Source organism: Globicephala melas, chromosome 2 (assembly GCF_963455315.2).
Source record: "Globicephala melas chromosome 2, mGloMel1.2, whole genome shotgun sequence".
NCBI lineage: Eukaryota > Metazoa > Chordata > Mammalia > Artiodactyla > Delphinidae > Globicephala > Globicephala melas.
In genome coordinates this window covers 111,149,670-111,169,341 of record NC_083315.2, presented here as the reverse complement: position 1 = coordinate 111,169,341, position 19,672 = coordinate 111,149,670, and the positions used below count along the sequence as shown (strand labels likewise).

At 36.6% G+C, this 19,672-nt stretch overlaps 1 protein-coding gene across 12 annotated transcripts in view; it reads right to left on the bottom strand.

Annotated features, from left to right (window-relative positions):
- NUBPL (NUBP iron-sulfur cluster assembly factor, mitochondrial) overlaps nucleotides 1-19,672 on the bottom strand; it is a 397,698-nt gene that overhangs the window by 152,429 nt on the left and 225,597 nt on the right. For 8 of the 12 annotated variants that reach the window (XR_009563092.1, XR_009563093.1, XM_030854758.2 and 5 more), the window contains 2 exons: nucleotides 5,856-5,976; nucleotides 2,004-2,086 (listed from right to left, as the gene is read on the bottom strand). Coding sequence is in view for 10 of the 12 variants with exons in the window: in XM_030854758.2 (XP_030710618.1) it covers nucleotides 2,004-2,086; nucleotides 5,856-5,976 (204 nt within the window). In the remaining 2 variants the exon portion in view is untranslated. Of the gene's footprint in view, nucleotides 1-525; nucleotides 603-2,003; nucleotides 2,087-2,915; nucleotides 3,036-5,855; nucleotides 5,977-19,672 lie in introns of those variants that run through there. The other 4 variants (XM_060294714.2, XM_060294716.2, XM_060294715.1 and 1 more) reach the window with 4 other exon arrangements.

The window sequence follows — 19,672 nt, the reverse complement described above, 5'->3', positions numbered from 1 at the left end:
GCTTCTATGAGCCTCGGTTTCCTCATCTGCAAAATGCGGACTATTTATGTATTACATTAAGTTCTTGTGAGCATAGAAAGTATATAAATGTCTAACAGTGTCTAGCATACTCTAACTGCTGTTATTATTAGGAAGGTGGTTAATAATAATGAATGTCTGCAATCTAAGAGTAGGAAGCAATAACTTCCATGGAAACAAATTAAATACAAGGCTCCATTTTTTTTCCTTTTCATGGACATGTCTAAATCTTAAAATTGCTCAGAAGTCTTCATATATAAGGCAGAAGTCTTCACGTGTAAGGCTGACAATGTGGTGCATGAAATTCTCACTACTTTAGCAGAGACCTCACCAAATCAAATCTAACTTAAACCCCAAAGAGGCAGCTTGCTCACATTCCCATAAATGTCACCAAGCAACAGTAAAATAATAGGTCTAATGTTTATGTAAATGTAAATGAGATTTTAAAAACATGTAACTCCAACAAACTCTACAAACACTGTTGTTTAGAGTTTTAAATCATATTACCTTTTGATGGTTGCTATATGTTCTCTGTTATATTACATTCCTTTAACTTTTTGAAATGTTTCTTGCTTTTGGAGAATCTCAAAGAAAAAAAGCAATAATGAACAGGTGGAAAAATACTTAAAAACGTAAGTTCATAATTGAATTAAACTAGTAGGTAATTATTTGTATTCACCACAGAATGTCTTTAAATAGTCTGTTCTCAGGAAGCATTTAAAAGTGTGTAATTTAAAAACCCTCAATTTTCATACAACTTTTCATTCACTGCATAAAGTACACCTATGGTAGTTGGGATTGCCAGACTTCAACTATGAAAGCAATAAAAGGTTATGGTTTTTGCTTATCCAAAAGATTTCTAAGAAAAGACTGAAAAGGAAATTTAATGTTTATTACCTAAAAGGCAGAGAAAAGAAAAACAATGATAAGTACTACATTGCGTTTACTCAGAGATCATATTCCCAGCAACTCAATCACCTATATCATAACTGCCAACCCTTAAGAAAGAGAAAGGAGCTCTGGGCACCTAAAAGAGATAATTCAGAATGAATCTACTTTACCAATCTGAGACTCCTGACTGTCAGTTTTGCCCTTACTTTATTCACAGCTCTAACCAAGCTTGGCTGTTTTATTTTCCAGTTCACATGGGATTAGAGGAAGCAAGCTAGAATAAAAGGGGTAGTAGTTATGGACAGACAAAATAATGGTACTATAAAGTTATACTCATTACATAAGGGAAAAAAAGGAACTACTAGAAGACTGATTGGGGCTGCTTGGCAAAGGAGCACAAAAACGACATCAAAACTGATGTACCAGATGACGGCTCACTTTCAAACCTAAATAGCAAGTGCTACTTAGGAAAGAAGAGATATATATGGATGATTTTATTTCTATTTTAAAAAGGAGTAAAATTAAAGAATTTATGCTTAAAGGCATTAAGCTTCAGCAATCTTTGAAAATCTATCAACTGTATCCCCAATGATATTAGCTAATGAAACACTACTAGTTTTCCTACCTCACCTCCTCAATCTTATTTATTAAAATAAATGCAATGAAAATCCCATCTCTAAAGGTTTATACAGTTTCCCTATATCCGACTCAATATTTTCTTGTATTAGGTTTCCTTCTCCCAACAATCAGATGAACTTCTAATACTGAAATATAATAACCTCGGGCAGTTAGATATTGCTAGCCAGCACCATAAGAACTCTACAAGCTCTTACTGTTCGTGTTCTTCATGAAAAAACTGGTTGGGTGACAATTCTTTGTAGGTGAACGTGTCCAGTTGATAATTCAGAGTCAGCACTGGTATGTCTACCATATAAAATAGTAACTTAAAGATACTTTGGATATGTTAACTATTCTTTGTTTAACATATGTATTCCAAATAGACAAACTTGATCTCCCCAACTTTCTTTCTATACATCAAAAAGTATATATCCTGTGAAAAGAAATTAAAATACATATTTAGAAATATAACTTACCTCATCACTTTCAGGCTGTGAAAACACAATCGGCTGGCCTGTATCTGAAGCTTCCCGTATATTAAGATGTAAGGGAATATCTCCTAAAAGAGCCCACCAGATATCCATTAGTACCGCAAAAGTGTATATTGGCTTTTAGAATTTAATTCTTTGAATTGCAGAAAGAAACAAATCGACTCAAATCAACTTGAGTTATGACTATCCTCAAATCGCTAAATCTCTGAAAAACAAATTTCAAATGAAAATTAGGGGCAAAATATTCCATTTGAGGGCAGTTCCATGATCACATATGTATATATGAAAGCAGTGTGGCAGCCAATCATGGAATAAGGCCTCTGATTTATTCTTTGCTGGAAGTCTTTCAGCAACAAATGGCCTGGAAGACATCTGTAAATTTTTCTCCCTGTAATAACTGATATAGACATATCTTGCCACACAATAAGAGGAAATTGAAGAGGAAAAGATAGGGTGGCAAAGTAGTTTAAAAAAAGCCAACAAAATAATCTTCCTGATGGCAGATGACTGAGCTAAGAGAACTGCTGAAAATTAGGCCAGACCTGTTATTTCAACTATCTGCCTCTTTATCAGATAGAATTATTTTTCTTTTATTATGTATTAATCTATATAGCATTATATATAACTTGTGAGCTTGATGAGCTCTCAGAAAATATATAAGAACCCCCAATATACAGACTTGAGGTCAGAGAGGGTATGTGTCTTCCCTGAGGATATATTAGGTAGTAGGATTTAGAGGAAAAATGCTCTGATCCATCATCCAATTGACTCTTTCTACCACACCATCACAAATGAAGCCTTTCAAAAGGCTGAGATTAAAAATGCAGTAGGGCTTTCCTGGTGGCGCAGTGGTTGAGAGTCCGCCTGCCGATGAAGGGGACACAGGTTTGTGCCCCAGTCTGGGAAGATCCCACATGCCGCGGAGCGGCTAGGCCCGTGAGCCATGGCTGCTGAGCCTGCGCGTCCAGAGCCTGTGCTCCAAAACGGGAGAGGCCACAACAGTGAGAGGCATGCGTACTGCAAAAAAAAAAAATTGCAGTAAAAGGAGTAGAAGAGTTGACTTGTCATGGTACTCAGCATTCTTACACCTACTCCAAGTCCACCCAAAGGTTATTGAAACGTGTGTGTGTGCATGTGTGTGTGTGTGTTTTATGTAAAGAATTCATTCAGCCAGGCAACAGAAATAATGCAGAAGAATGTGTTACAAAATTACAAACCTACTACAATTTATATTATGAGCTACATGGAGGAACAGATATTTCATGCTCCTCCTACCAGCAAATTTTGAGATCTTGACCAACTGTTTAACTCTTTCCTGAAAGTTCAATAGACAAAATACATGAATACTTCAGTAACCATTTAAAGACCAGCTTTTCAGTAAATTTGATGTCTATTCTATAGATCAACTTTAGACTGTAGGAAGCTATCACAGGGGCAGGCAGGAGAAGATATTACAGAAAATACTTAGTAACCTGCAAAGTTTTTTCTCTTGATTTATGAACAGCCATTATATAGTAAAGAATACTGAATGCTTTCATTTCTACTACAGTAATGAAAGAAAAAAAAGTAAAACCTTCTCCGTTTTATAGCCACCTAGTGACATCACTTCTGCCCTCCAGAGACTCACAATCCGCAGAAGGGTAGAACAAGAAAGAGGAAAACCTCATTAGAAAACAGTGGCACAGTGAGAGCAGTAATAGGCTAACAATCGTATACAGAGAAGGATAAAAAGGAGTAAAGGTAATGAGAGTGGGTAAGGTTCGGCCTGGCCTTGAAAAGTATTTTTGAGGGGTTAGGGCTGAAGGAAGCACATTTCAGAGACATGAGTTAAAGGGGTTTCTGTGGCATGATCTGAGAGCTTTAACTACTATGTACAAACTGCCCCTGTAGGTGAATATGGATACAGTTCTGAAGAGCCATTTTACGAAATAATCATTTGAAACACAGCCCCATGGATGAAAATAAGAGGCAGCCAGAGAGTCAGTAAAGGGTCCTGGGGGTTTCACCCATCCAGGAGGCCATGGCTGTGAGAGCTCTTTCCCTGATTTCAGTTCCTCATTCCCAATTCCAACCTCTTCATCATCAGAGCCCCTGCTCCAGTTCATGGGACATCCCTCTGGGTCCCATGACATTAAAAGGAGGAGATGTGCTCCACATTAGAACTCTAAATTATTTTTCCCATAACACTTTGATATACAGCAGTCTATAGCATTACCCACTTTCTGTGATCAGTAATCAGTGTTTCTGATTTTCTGATTACACTTGTGAGCTATTGGTTAAAATGTATCTTCCATATGTGAAACTGTTTCTCTAGGAGACACGTTTCAAGTTCTAAATAACTGACTTACAAAATCATACCACCCATTCTTGAATTAGGGAATTATAATACTGTCAGTATAATTCAATAACGTCATTATAATTACACATTTACTTTATTATATAAGTGAATGTCAATCTGTTATGTTATTATGCAGATTTGGGAAATTGAACTTCCTAGGTTAAATGAAAAACTGTTGCAGAATATAATTAGTAGCTATTATAACAATGTATCAAAATATATCATTAGTATTCACCTGGTACTGTGGTAGCTGCTTTAGTACAAATGCATAAAAACAATAATACATTTAACATCAAATTTTAGAAACTTAATTATAATAAAGAATGTTTTGAAACTCCTTGATCTTTAAGGGATCTTAATTGTTAACTATCCTAAACTAATAATTCACTCTATGCCTCCGTTATTTAGCATCTAACACCTGCCTTTGCTCAGAACAGAAACTCGTAAGTAGGGACTTCCCTGGTGGCACAGTGGTTAAGAATCCACCTGCCAATGCAGGGGACACGGGTTCGAACCCTGGTCCAGGAAGATCCCACATGCCGTGGAGCAGCTAAGCCTGTGCACCACAACTACTGAAGCCCATGCGCCTAGAGCCCGTGCTCTGCAACAAGAGAAGCCACCGCAATGAGAAGTCCATGCACCACAATGAAGAGTAGTCCCTGCTCCCTGCAAGTACAGAAAGCCCGCAGGCAGCAACGAAGACCCAACACAGCCAAAAATTAAATAAATAATTAATTAATTAATTAAGAAAAAAAAGCAACAACTCATAAGTAGAATATCAAACATGTTTCCTAAAAAGTCCATTAAGTTGCTTTTGGATTTGTTAAAAATCATGTTTTATCCAAAATCTGTGTTTTGCTCCTTTAACACATGATTTTACTTCTCAAAACACTAATGAATCCTTCAATTCAGTAACATGAACTGTATAGACAGTGTAAATTTCAAGGGGCATATTTTATAGACATGGCATAAAAAGATTACAGAATAAAAAGGTTACATATAAGAAGATTACAGAAAACAGAAAATACTGTTTTCTACAGCAAAAGGACTAATAAATTCAGAACTGATCAGGACGGCATTTCTTCATACACACCAAGAACTGACACTTCCAAAGGTTGCTACAACATACAGAACAGGTATTTCTGTATATATATCTGCTTATACTGAGAGCTGTCTTCCCAACGTAGCAAACAAACTGAGGATCATTATTTAAAATGTAGGCTTCAAATCACAATACTCAAACCACAAAACTCTCCTCTCAAATTCAAGTTATAGGCAGTTTTTATCTATAGCAAGAGTTATCATAATTGGCAGAACAAACCCCCTATTCAAAAAGCCTTCCACTAATGAAGTATCACAAAAAGCCAAAGAAAGGTTAACACACAGAACTGTGCTATACTAACAATTTAAAACACAAAGCCAAAAGCAATTCATCCTTTTCTGAGACATTCTTCATCACCATGCCATTTTCTTTGCAAAAGAATATCCTGTGGTCTTACCTAGAATATCAAGATCAAGGGTCCGTGCTAGTCTCCTTGCACCATCAGCACCAAAAATATGAGTTTTGTGTTTACATTTTGGACACTGGAAAACACTCATATTTTGGACAAGGCCCAGAACCTAGAATAATAAAGACACACTGAAATCAAAACAAAATTAAACCAAGTTTCAATCCATTATTTCAACAAGTTTTTACTGCATGCCTACTAGGTTCCAGTGATACAATAATGAATAAGTTATGGTCTCTGCTCTCAAGGAACTCAACCTGGTGGGAGAGCAAGACACATGTCATTAACTCTAATAATGAGATAAATGCTAAAGAGTTATAAATGACAGGGATCAAAAAATTCTGTTTGGGAAGAATGAGAGGGACCTCTGAGTTGCCCAGAGAGAATCGCTTCTTCAGGTTGAGTGTGAGAAGAGGGGTTGAGGCCTACAGCAGGAATTCTAGGCAGAAGAAAGAGCATAAGCCAAGGCAGCGGACTACAACTTGTGTGGCCTTTTTGGGCTGCAGCCCAGTAAGCTGCCAAGGCAGAAGCTAGTCTGGTAAGAAAGGTCAGGGTCAGATGGTAAGGTGCCAAATGCCATTCCTGTATTTGAGACTTTCTTCTTGAGACAACAGAGATGGTACCAAAGCAGCAGTGATACGCAATAAGATGTACGCTTTAGAAATTCACTTCTGAGGGCAACATGGGAAAAACAGCAGGAAGAAGCACAGGAAAAGAAATAGTTAAGAAGCTAACTGTGGACAAAGCCTCACAGTAAATAACAGCTAACACATACTGAGCGCTTATTCTATGTCAGGCACTGGGATAAGTGCTTTATACGCACTATCTTATTTACTCCTCACAGAACTTTATGAGATGGGTTTTTATCATCTCCTTTCTATAGGTGAGAAAAGTGACACAGCGAGCAAAATACTGAAACTCAGCTCTTATCAAAATGTTATTGTTCAAAGCAAAAATTTAAAGCTATATACAAAGTGTCCATCTCTTTCTGAGTTTCCCCAACTTCTGGCACAAACTAGATACTTCATAAACATTTGTTGAATAAAATAGACAGCTTCTGCAAATATAATCCTTATTCATGATCCTTTTAATCTTACTTTTTATTGATGGGAAGCCGTGGTTCTCTTCTAGAATAAAAATGGGGAAAACAACTATCAGAAGCTTAGAGATAACAATGTCTGTATCATCCTATCAATCCCACCAATAAGATTATCATTATGGGAGATATCTCTATTAGAACATTTACATTTTAAATGCAGAAGAGAACCGATAGTCCACAATGAAACATATAAATAGGAAGGTGATCAAATTTGTTATTCTTTCTGAAAAGAGAAACAGGAAAGACTAAGGTTTTCTACAACACATGTAAATGAAGACAAATAGTGAGGGACATGAGTATGTAGGTAAGCATTTTCCAAATATCATATGCTCTTTTGCTGATGCAAAGTATCACAAAAAATAAATCACACTGTATTTTGGTAATTCAGCACCATCTTCAGAAAGTTAGAGGAAAACCTAGCTAAATACCACACAGCTTATTTTATTCACTATGTCTATATAATACACTCATTACTTGGGTAGTTTTACTGCCATTTATGTTAAATGTGATATACCCCCTAACTGTAAGGCTTTCAGCTTTAATGTAAAAATATCACTCTAGAAGTGGGAAAAGGAGAAACACAACGTGAAAATTTAAGTGAGGGTATATTCTAGTCCAGAGAGAATGGGAAAAGTATTCCTTCTCTGGAATCTCTTAGACTTCCCAAGATATAGAGGCATGGAGAAAGAGTGTATTTGAAGTTTGTTTGTGATTAACTTACTATTAAATTGTTCACTACGGACTGTATAAATGTCTCAGACATTCTCTATATAGACTACATAAATGTCACAGACATAAGACTATAACCAAACTCAGTCTTTAATGACATCCTATTATATACCAGTAACTAGGCTAAACACAAGGTGTAGCATATAGTGGTGAGCAAAACAGACTTGGAGCTTGCACACTAATTGGAGAAACAGATTGAAAACTTAGTGCAAAAATGCATTTTATAAACTGGAACAGCTTCTCTAGAAGCAAAGTACAGAGTATTATGAGACTGTAGAAAAGAGAGGACTCTATCTACCCTGGAGTCACAGAGGACTTCCTGCAGGAAATGTCTGATCTAACAGTTAAAGCAGGTAAAAACAAGGAGAAAGGGAGGAAACACACTCAAGACAGAAGTAGGAGCATGTCTCCTGTCTCCTTCAAGGAACTGAAATGCAGTACAGTTTAGGTATGGGGTGAGTGGTGCGAGATGAGGCCTGAAAAGTAGGCTTACAGGCCGTTTAGTGTCTGGGTTGTATGAGTACAGACACCACTGAAGGGTTTTAAGCAAGAGAGACCACTGTGCCTATAGTTGTAGGAGACTCATTTCTCAGGACTGTAGGGTTTTAAAAACAACATGGAATGGAAAAACTAAAAGGACTTGTCTTTGTGTGTTTATTTTCTTAGACAAACACAAATCCAGGGCTGTGTGCTCTGAAATCAGTCATTTCAGAGGTGATAGTTTTTAGTACTGTCTAAAATACTCTAGGTCTCCTGCACAGTTCTCTGCATAGGATTTTTTTCCTGGGCACAAGGTTAGCATTTTTCTTCTTTGCAATTAGGTGAGGACACGTAACTTGCTCTGGACAATGAAATGTGAGCTGAAGTGACATGTGTCACATCTAGGCAGAAGCTTTAAGTGCTAATTCCCCATTATGTTTCCCTCTGTCCCTGGGACTAGCAAGCTTCCAGAAAGCGGCTGCTCCATCAGCCTGGGTGCCAGAGTAAGAACAATGCAGAGGAATGTTACAGCCAAACCATAATGGACGTGTAGCATGAGAGAAATAAACTCATGTTGTTTAAAGCCACTGAAATTTGAGAGTTGTTAGTACACATAATCCAGTCCATATTGGCTGACACAGGGGTGTAAGAAGAAAGTATTAAAATTTCTATTTCTTCCTTATGATTTCCTTTTTAATTCCAATTTTGTATGTGTGTTATAATGAAAATAACATATTGGCACAGTAATAAACATGTACTATATATAGATACGTAGAATTTACAATATATATTTATATATAGTATACATTATAAAATCTATATATAGGTACAGATAATTTATATTATATATCTATATATTTATATAATTTATTATATACCTATATACAGTATACATTATAGAATCTCTATATCTATAATTATATATATATTTTCAAACATCATTTATTAATTAGCATGTATAATCAAAACAATTTAGAGATAAACAACCCTCTGTATGTTTGAAATTAAGAGGTTGTGATACCTAAGCTTGGCTCTATTACTGATAATATTCTTCTAGTTAAAGGATAAATGCCCTAATACTGCTTCCTAGGTTACGTTGAACAAAGTAATTCCTCTTAACTCTAGAATTCCTTCATCTCAAAAACTTCCCACACAAATACCACTTTCCCTAAAAAATAAAAGTTGTAATGGAACAGAAGAGTGAGCCCAGAACAGACTCACACATGGAAGTCACAAATTTATAATAGAGATGACACAGCACTGCAGTGTTAATTGGATATCCATATGGAAAATAAGGAATCTTAACCTTCTATCTCACACCATACACAAATATTAATTACAGATGGATTGGAGAGCTAATATGAAAGATAAAACAAAACACGTTTGGAAGAAAACAGCAAAATAAACTTATAAACTTGGAGGCAGGCAAAGATTTTTCTAGCAGGACACAAAGAAGTACTAAACATAAATGAAAATTTTTTGTTAAATTCGACTACTTTAAAATTAATAATTTATCAGAAGACATAGTTAAGAGAGTAAAAAGGCAAGCTATAGAGCAAAAGATGATATCTATAATATACATATATAACAAAGGACTTTTATCTAGAATAAATAAAGAATTCCTACAAATCAATAAGGAAAAAAAAATCAGATAATACAACAGAGAAATGGGCAAGAGACTTAACAGGAACTTCATAAAAAAAGATACCCAAAGATGAACAAACATGAGAAAAAGTGTTCAATTTTAATTATCATCAGGGAAATGCAAATTAGAACCACAACGAGATACCATACATTTATGCTTAAGATCTGATTAGAACAGAAAAACGTCCTTGTGACTACAACAACCACCCCCCTCAAAAAAAACCCAAATACCAAATGTTGGTGAGGTCATGGAACAACTAAAACTCATAGCTTCAGTGGAGTGTAAAGTGGTACACCATTTTGGAAAACTGTTTGGTAGTTATCTACTTAAAGTGACGTATGCCTATATTAAGGCACAGTATTTCCACTCTGTTATACATTAACAAAAAATGTGAACAGTTACCAAAAGACATTACAAAAGTGTTCATAACTAATTATCCAAAAATGAAAAACTACACACATGTCCATCAACAGTAAAATGGACAAATAAATTGTGGTATATTCACACAATTGAATGCTACTCATCAATGAGAATGAGAGAACTATAGCTGCAATCAACAGTATGAGTGAAGCTGACAAACATAATTTTAAGCAAAAGAAGCCACACAAAAGTATATACTTATTATTCCATTTATAGTAAGTTCACAAACAGATAAAACTAATCTATGGTGTTATAATTTGGGTTCTGCTTTGGGGGTAGTGATCAGAAGGTGGCACAAGGCAGGAGCTTCTGGGGTACTGGTAATGTTCTGTTTCTGAATACAAGCAATGGGTGTGTTCACTTTGCAAAAATTCATTGAGCTATATACACTCACAATTTATGCCCTTTTGTGTATGTATATCAGACTTCAATAAAATGTTGGCTTTTACAAAAGGTGGTCATGTGAACAGCGGCCAATAAAGCAATAAGAACAAATAACCAAAATGATGTTTTATTGGTCATCTTGTGAACCTGCACCCAAAAATAACCATCTGTTTTAAACAGAAAATATTCTATAAAAACAGAGGTTGCAGTAAAACTAAGATGAGGTCTTTGGAAAGAACAATCCCCTATTCTTTCCACATGACACTCCAAGGAAAGAACTGAAATAAAAGCCTAAGCCCAGAGAGCTCTGAAATGATGGAGTTCTAGCCCATCAATGTCTAATAAGGTAGCCACTAGTTCACATGTGGCTACTAAACACATGAAATGTGGCTAATCTGAATTGGGATGTGCTGTAAGTGTAAAATACAAACTGGATATCAAAGACTTAGTATAAGTAAAAGAATGTAACATATCTCAATAATTTTTTAGAGTTTACAAGCTATTCTTTAAGTTTTTTCATTGAAGTGTATCATGAATACAAACAAAAAGTACGCAAATCACAAGCGCATGACTGAATGGACTTATCATAAAGTTAAGTAGGCCCAGGTTACCATGATGCTGTCAGTAAAACATTGCCAGCACCCTAGAAGTCTCCTTGTATACTCTCCAAATCAGGTTGCCAAAAGTATAAACTAACAACATGGTGGTTAGATTTCTAACAGCATAAATTAATTTTGTTGTCTTGAATTTGATATGAATGTAATAATGCAATGTATTCTTCTGTGTCTGTATGATTCATCCAGCTAAACCATGTACATCTGTAGTTCATTTTCAGTGAGTCCTAAGATTCCATGATGACTATATCACAGTTATGCATTCTCTTGTTAGATCATCCGTGTTGTTTCCAGATTTTTATAAACAATGCTTCTATGAACGTTTTAATACATGTCTTTTTTGCTGGGTATTAGGTTATGCATATTTAACTTCAATTAAAAAAACGCCCGTTTTCCAATAAAATTCTACCAATTTATACTCCCACTAGCAAATGAACGAGAACTCCAGCTATGCCACAGCTTCATCAACATTTGGTATCATCAGGCTTTTTTCATTTTGGCAAGTATAGTAAGTATGGAGTAGTACCTCATTATGCTGGATTTTCAATTGTCAATCTGTTTATACCAGGAACTATATTTCCTAGAATCTCCTTCCTTATATGGCTCCTGGTTAAAGTTCACCACAGGTAAAGTGGCATGAGATTTGGGAAGAGAAGGTGTAGGCTTAGGCCTTACACTCTAAAGGTTTCCTGTGGGCAGAGGTGGTGACAGAAATGTGCAGAGGTACAGGTGCATTCCAGTTTGTTCTCATTCTGCCTCTGCGCCCAGCTATCCTGTGCACTGTGTTTTTAATTTGTGTTGCCAAAATTAGTAAGGAAGTTAAGCGTATTTTTACATGTTTATTGGTCATTTGTATATTCTGCTCTGTGAAGTATCTGTTCAGGTCTCTTGTCTATTTTTTCCATTGATTATGTGGTTCTTTTCCTACTGAATTGTCAGAATTCCTAGTATTTTTAAATGCAATTCCTTTTTGCTTGATTCTCAATTTTTATATTGATTTCATGCTGAAATGACAGTATTTTCAATATACTTAGTTAAGTATACTATTAAAATTAACTTTACCTGTCTTTTCCTATTTTTAAAATAATGGCTACTAAAAACTTTAAAATCACATTTGTGGCTTGAATTATATTTCTCTTGGACAGTGCTGCTGTTGACAACTAAAGGCTGACTGTAGAACTTATTTTGATAGTTCTCCTACCTAATGTTGCTCTAAGGTCCTAAAGATGCAAAAAAAAATTTATCAGGGTCTGTGATTTATGAATATTTTAAAAAATTGAACAGAAATGAAACATTTACCTTTAAGACTATTCAGGACAGATAAACTGCCAAGTTTCTTTGCTTTTAGTTGAAATTACATCAACTGAGTGTGCTAACACTCGTGTGGTTATCTCTTTCTGTTCAGAAGCTCATACAACAGTCACACACACATATATTTAACTAGAAAAGAGAAAATAAATTACTTCCTAAGATATGCAGACTATGTGGCTGAACAACTTTTTCAAAACATGGGGTTAGCTGGAAGAAAATTTACAAGAGAGCTTCCAGTATTAAAAAGATTAGAAAACACTGCCCTCTTCATTTAAGAGCAGTCCTCTATACTCAATTATTTTTGAACAGGGGTAGCTAATGTAATAAGAAAGAAGATTATAATGCCCATATTACAATTCATAAAAATTCTGCTTTTAAATAGGAAAGAATACATATCTACACGACCACCCCCTACCCTCACTCCCCAAAAAAGCCTTATATTGTGTGAATACTTTATATGTTGTTAAGCTGTGTTTATTGTAGAGCTATTTTGTGTATCCTTTGATCATAGAAACATTAGAAAACAGTTGCTTTGCCATAGCTTAATTTACATAATACCACTGAGACGCAGCTGTAAGCACGCTCAATCATTTTTTAATGTCTCATCAAAGTATAAGATCCTTTTTTCTTTTTACCTCAGCTGGTTTTACTGAAAAAAGTAAATGCTACATGCCTGTCTAACATCAGCCACCACAAACCTTTAGCATGTTATTCTTACATTACTCTAATCCATCACTGGCTCAGGAGGGTACCTCTTTTATTAACTTTTAAAAAATTGACTGTCTTGAAATATCAACATTGCCCTGAAACACTGGATTTTTGTGTCTAAATGTATTGAATTAAGCAGGCTCAAAAGACCCCAATTTTAATTTCTTCTTGGCATTTTAAACCCAGATTCAGGTAAGTAACAAGCAAGATTTTCAGGTTACTATATAATCCAATTTTTCAAGGCTACAATCAGGTTAAATTCTTGCCGGATGGAACCTGTCACAAGGATTAAGAGCTATGATTTAAGAAAAAATGAAGGGGAAAAACTCACTGTTAAACAGAGAATGAATAATAACAAATGAAATTATTAGATTCACAAGTGCTTTTCAGTTCTCCATTAGCCTTGAACCAGTTTTTGGTATATTCCTTGAAGCATGTGTACAGATATTATAATTTTAAAAAATGAGATGGGTGTTCTTGTTTTCTCTTTCAGAAGTAGTCTGGTAATGGAAAAAACAACTAATGGGGAGGCCTGCGTTCATTCTCCTCTCAGGGACCAACTAACTACCTCTGGATCCATGAAGTACAACTTAACTTCTCCATGCCTTGAATTCTAAAATGAGGGATTGTAATGATCTCTAAAACCTACCACTGTAACAATAACATTCAGAGCTACCCTTCACAATGTCATGTGCTAAGACCTATGCAAAGTACTGTACATGTAATCTCACTTAACTGCCACAACGACCTATGAGATGGGTCACTAAACACTTAAGCTAAATTATTTGCTCAAGGTCACACAGTTAGTGAATAACAGAGCCAAAATTCAAATCAGCTGGGTGTATGTGTGGAAGTCACAAAACCAGACGACAAGTAAATGAACTGCAGGATTTTGTTCATGCAACTAGATGGCCTAAAACTATTGACCAGTCAACCCAGTTCAGTGGGGAGATTTAAAACAGTAATTAAGAGCACAGTTATAAGGGAAGACCTGATTTGAACCATCTTCATCATTCACTGATGCAGCTGAGCCTCAGACATCATTCCCTTCTCCTGGCTATGAAACTCCCCTTTCCCTTAACACCCTCAGTATACCTCTCCTGACTGTCAACAGAACCTATGGTCCCCTTAACTCCTCTCCATTTTTCAATCCACCAATTTTCTGTCTTTACTTGCCCTAGGCAATCAGGACCCCAAAGGAAAGCAAATTTAAAGGAGACTCCTCTTAATCTCTCATGCTGTGATAATTCTATGACATTCACATTACTAAACCTCAACTCTAGATAACCCACAGAAATAGCAATTAAGAATGTGGGCTCTGGAAAGCAGACCATTTAGGACAGGATCCCAGAGGCCCACTAAACAGATGGGTAGCCTTATGCGAATTATTTAATCTCTCTGTACTACAGTTTCCTCATCTGCAAAATGGGGAAAATAATGTTATTACTTCACAGGGTTGTTGTGAGGGTTAGATTAGTTTAATTCATGTAAATCACATAGAACAGCATTCTCGTTTAAAGCATACATGGACTTCTGAGAGATGCTAGAGAAAGACAAAAATGAGCAAACATCTTCAGTCTCTAAGATGCAACTATGGCCGAGATGCATAATGCTACCTACTCAGTCTTATAAAGGTTGTCACTGAAGGAAAGTCATTTTTCAAAAGTGCAAAGATTACCCAATTGTGCAGAAGGAAGCCACATGCGATACATCATGTGCAAACTAATAAATAGCGTTCCTAGAAAGAATACTAACAGCACCTTCCAAGGCCTGCAAAGCCAATAATGAAAGGTTCTCTAAATACATCAAAGGTATTAAATTTCTCAAAGAATCAAGGGAGAGAACTTGATGATCATAGAGGAAAAAACTATGCTCAAGGATGAAAAGAATAAATGTGTCACTTGCCTCCACTTTCATGTAAGATTACCTATTTCTAAATTGTTTTGTGAGGTGGATAGGCTTGAGGTATTAAAGAAAATAGAACTTTTGGGGTCCAAAAGACAAACTAGATGCTGAACAAGCTCCGAGACAGATATGATGAACACATAAGTTTTGAAGGCATTCAAGGGTGAAGATGTGAAACTCCTGGTCCAAATGGATAACCTACTGCCATGAATGGTGACTGTGCCAGAAAAAGAATAAACTACAATTCTGATCCTCATCACTAAGAACAACTTGTAGGGGCTTTGGTAATAAAAATGGAAAACGGAAAGAAAACATTAATAAGAATCAACTATTTTAGGTTCTAAGATCACCTAATTTTTCTTAGGAGACAATATAATCATTAACCCTTACAAATAAATACCACAAAATCCACACCGCAGTAGGACTCTGTTTTTTTGTTTTTAGCCAGCTGGAAAAGAAAACCTGCTGGCTAAAAACAAAAGCAAAATTCCTATCTCTCTTTTATAAAATAATTAACTATTTGCAAGGCTGAAATAGTCATAGAATTTTCTCTCTCTCTCTCTTTTTTTTTTTGGCTGAGTTGGGTCTTCGTTTCTGCGCACGGGCTTTCTCTAGTTGCGGCGAGCGGGGGCTACTCTTAGTTGCGGTGTGAGGCTTCTCATTGCGGTGGCTTCTCTTGCTGCAGAGCACGGGCTCTAGGTGTGTGGGCTTCAGTAGTTGTGGCATGTGGGCTCAGCAGCTGTGGCTCACAGGCTTAGCTGCTTTGCAGCATGTGGGATCTTCCTGGACCAGGGATCGAACCCGTGTCCCCTGCATTGGCAGGCGGATTCTCAACCACTGCGCCACCAGGGAAGTCCCTAGAATGTTCAAAATTAATTATAAGAAAAAAAAAAGTTCAGTGACCAGCATTAGGCTTTAATATATTTGTTGCCACGTCAACTATAGCACAGACAGCTAGCTGCTCACCAAAATCCATGGTCTCATCTTTCTTGCTTAGCACATAGCTAACCTATGTTTCTCAGGCTCCTTGAGAAACATGACTGTGATCACATAACAGAGTTTTAGTTGGGGGAATGAGAGTGTAAGTACGTGTGCCACAACCAGGCCTCATCCATAAAAAGCTCCCATGACATCTCTCTGTACTGTCTTTCTCTTCTGGCTAGCTCAAATGAGGATGGCCCAATGGTGACCTTAGAAGTCACATTTTAAAATGGCAGAGGCTCCAACAGCCTAAATGACTTTGTGGAAGAAAGCCACCATGCTCACCTGTTCATATACTAGTACTGTTACATGAGCAAGAAAGAAGCGTCTATTGTGCTTGCATCATTATAAATTTTGAGGTCTACTTGTGACAGCAATTAGCCGACATTAAATAATGCAAATTTTAAATAATGCAGAATTTTAGACTCTAAATAACTTTAACAACTTAATAAATCTAGAGAACAATTTAGGCTCAACTAAAATACTCAAGAAATAAGGAGATCTCAAAGACACTATTTATCTAAATTTTTAAAAATTTCTTGTTAAAATTCTTATTAGCAAATAAAGAGACTAGTCAAAATACCTCGGCCAAATACAAAAACACCTATGAACTATAAATTTATGTTTCATGATAGCAATTATAATAAACATTAATTATATAACATTATATTGACATCGAGTGATTAGATTGTACCAAACACTGTACTAAGCCCTCACTTAATTCTCACCTCAACCCTCTGAGGGAAATACTATTATAATTCCCATATAATGAATGAGAAAACTGAGGCACAGATTAAGTAACTTGCTCAGGTCATACTGCTAAAAAGTGACAGATCTAGGATTTGAACTCTAGCATTCAGACTCCCGAGCTCACCCTTCTTAACTACTATGTAAAAGTGCCTCTGTAAGCTGTACCCTACTGCCTTAAAATTATAATACAATTTCTAATGTAATTTAATTTGCAACCATAAAAGATATACTTAAAGAATATAGCTCTCTATGTGCTTTAAAAAAATCTGTGTATAAGAGGCTACAAATATACAGATAAATAAAAAAATCTGGTTCGGTTAGGAGAAGGGATAGTCACATACATCATGTGATGTGAATAGTACTAAAAAGGCCAACACCAAATCATTTTCTCTACCAGTCTCTTCCTTGCCAAACAGTTTTAAATCACAATGCTTAGAGATCGGGCAGGGATTTGTGACTGAGAATCTAACCTCTTATTTCTAGTTCACTGTCAACCTGAGTAAAAAACTAGCTCCTGGTAGATTTATTAACGGCAGCATAACTCTCAAAATCCCTTTGATTTCTGCCTTTTTTTTTTCTAACCACCCTACTCTATGTAATCAATTGCCAAGCCTGTCTATTCTTCTTTCAAAATGTCGATTACATTTATTTCCCTTTCCATTTTCATTGCCATTACTCTAAATCAGACCCTTACTGCCTATCACCTATACTAGCGTTTTCCCAACTTATTAAAACTGTCTTATAAGAAAAATATTTGACATCTTGATCTGATACAAAAGCACACGTATATATGTTTATGACTGAGACCATATCCCTATGAAATAACACTTTCTCTTCCTAAGGGCAATTTACCCTGATATTGTTTAAGAACTTTGGTTACATCTCTCACTGAATTGATTTCCTGACTCATTTGTGGGTCACAACCTGCACTGTGAATGACTGTGACCATTGCTAATGCTTCCTTACTGCCTCCACACTCTCCTGGCTCCTATTCTTTCTATTCATCTCTATCAGATTAAATCCTTTTAAAGCTCCACTCTAATTTTGTCTATTTCCTATCCAGCATTCTTTATGGACGCCTCTAAAAATCTCAAGAAGAATGTCCAAATTTCTTACTCTAGTGTCTAAAGCTTGACTAAACCTAGGCCTAGCAAAGACATATCCAAACATATTACTTCAGCTGTAGACAAATTGAACAACCCTGAACACTTGTGATTTCCTGATTCTTTTCAGACTGAATTCTGTCCCTCCCCCAGTCCTGTGATATACCTATGAAAATCCTCCTCCAATCATTCATTCAGTATATATTTAGTGCAGCTATATGTTCTGAACACAGAAGGGGGTCAGTGGCTGGAGCTGACCTTATGGCACTATAAATGTGAAAGTACTGACAAAATGTGAAAACAGTTACAAAAGGGGAAACAGTGTTACTAAATCATACACTAGAAAGAGCTTACCTAGTCAACAGGGTCAGGGTAAGTCCCCCAGAGAAAGAGCTGTTCAATCTAAGCACCAAAGGGGGCTTCCCTGGTGGCGCAGTGGTTGAGAATCTGCCTGCCAATGCAGGGGCCACGGGTTTGAGCCCTGGTCTGGGAGGATCCCACATGCCGCGGAGCAACTGGGCCCGTGAGCCACAACTACTGAGCCTGCGCGTCTGGAGCCTGTGCTCCGCAACAGGAGAGTTGGCGACAGTGAGAGGCCCGCACACCACAATGAAGAGTGGCCCCCGCTCACCGCAACTACAGAAAGCCCTCGCACAGAAATGAAGACCCAGCACAGCCAAAAATAAATAAATTAAAAAAAAAAATCTAAGCACCAAAGGATAAAAAGGAGCTACAGGTGAAAAGTGAGGGTAAAGTGTTCTCAGATGGGGAAACAGCATGCTGAAGTCCATGAGAAGAGAAACTATGGAAATCTTCCAGAAGTGAAAGACGACCAGGTTGCCTGTGGCAGAGATAATGCCAGTCAGAGCGGCCTTGAGGTGGGAACAGCAAATTGTGGATGGCATTATATCCCAGGTCAAATATCAGTATAGGGAGTATTCATCATATGCATGCTACATGCCAGGTAGTGAACATTTAAGGATTTTTAAGGCATGTTTATTGCCCTCCAAGAAGAGCTCACATTCTTCTGATGGGACTGACAGGTAAACTTGTAGTGGGATAAGAGCCAAACTAGATATATGTTCAAGTGGTTCAGAGAAAAAATTATTAATCTTTTCTGGTAGTTTGGGAAAAGCTTCCTAGAGGATGTAATGCCTGAGCAGGGATTTGAAAAATGAATATGAACTGACAACGGCTTCTCAGGGAAGGGACCAGCATGTACAAAATTACACGGACATTAAAAACAAATAAACAAACAAACAAAAAAGAATGGCTTTTCCATGAAAACCTTCCTTGATAGAGAAAAGTGTTCTCGTGTCCCTCAGAATTTAGGGCCCCTGCACCATAATAGAGTTAGTCTACAAAATGATAATGTACTTAAGGAAAAAAAAAAGGCTTCATCCTCACCTTTTTTTAAATCACCAATGGAGCTTACCACAGTACTTGGCTTATAGAAGGCACTCAATATAAGTAAATACATATTTGTAGAATAAACTAATAGCTATTTATTGAATTAAAATTAAGTGATCCCTTATGTACAGAAAGAATAAGAGAGTATACTTTAATATACTTTTCAGGAGCTGGAAAGGAGATTACCTAAGAAGAGAGGGCTGGATAGTGAAATCCCTGTGACTCTAAAAGTTGAAATGGTAGGGGAAGGGTTCCAAATTGAGGTGCCT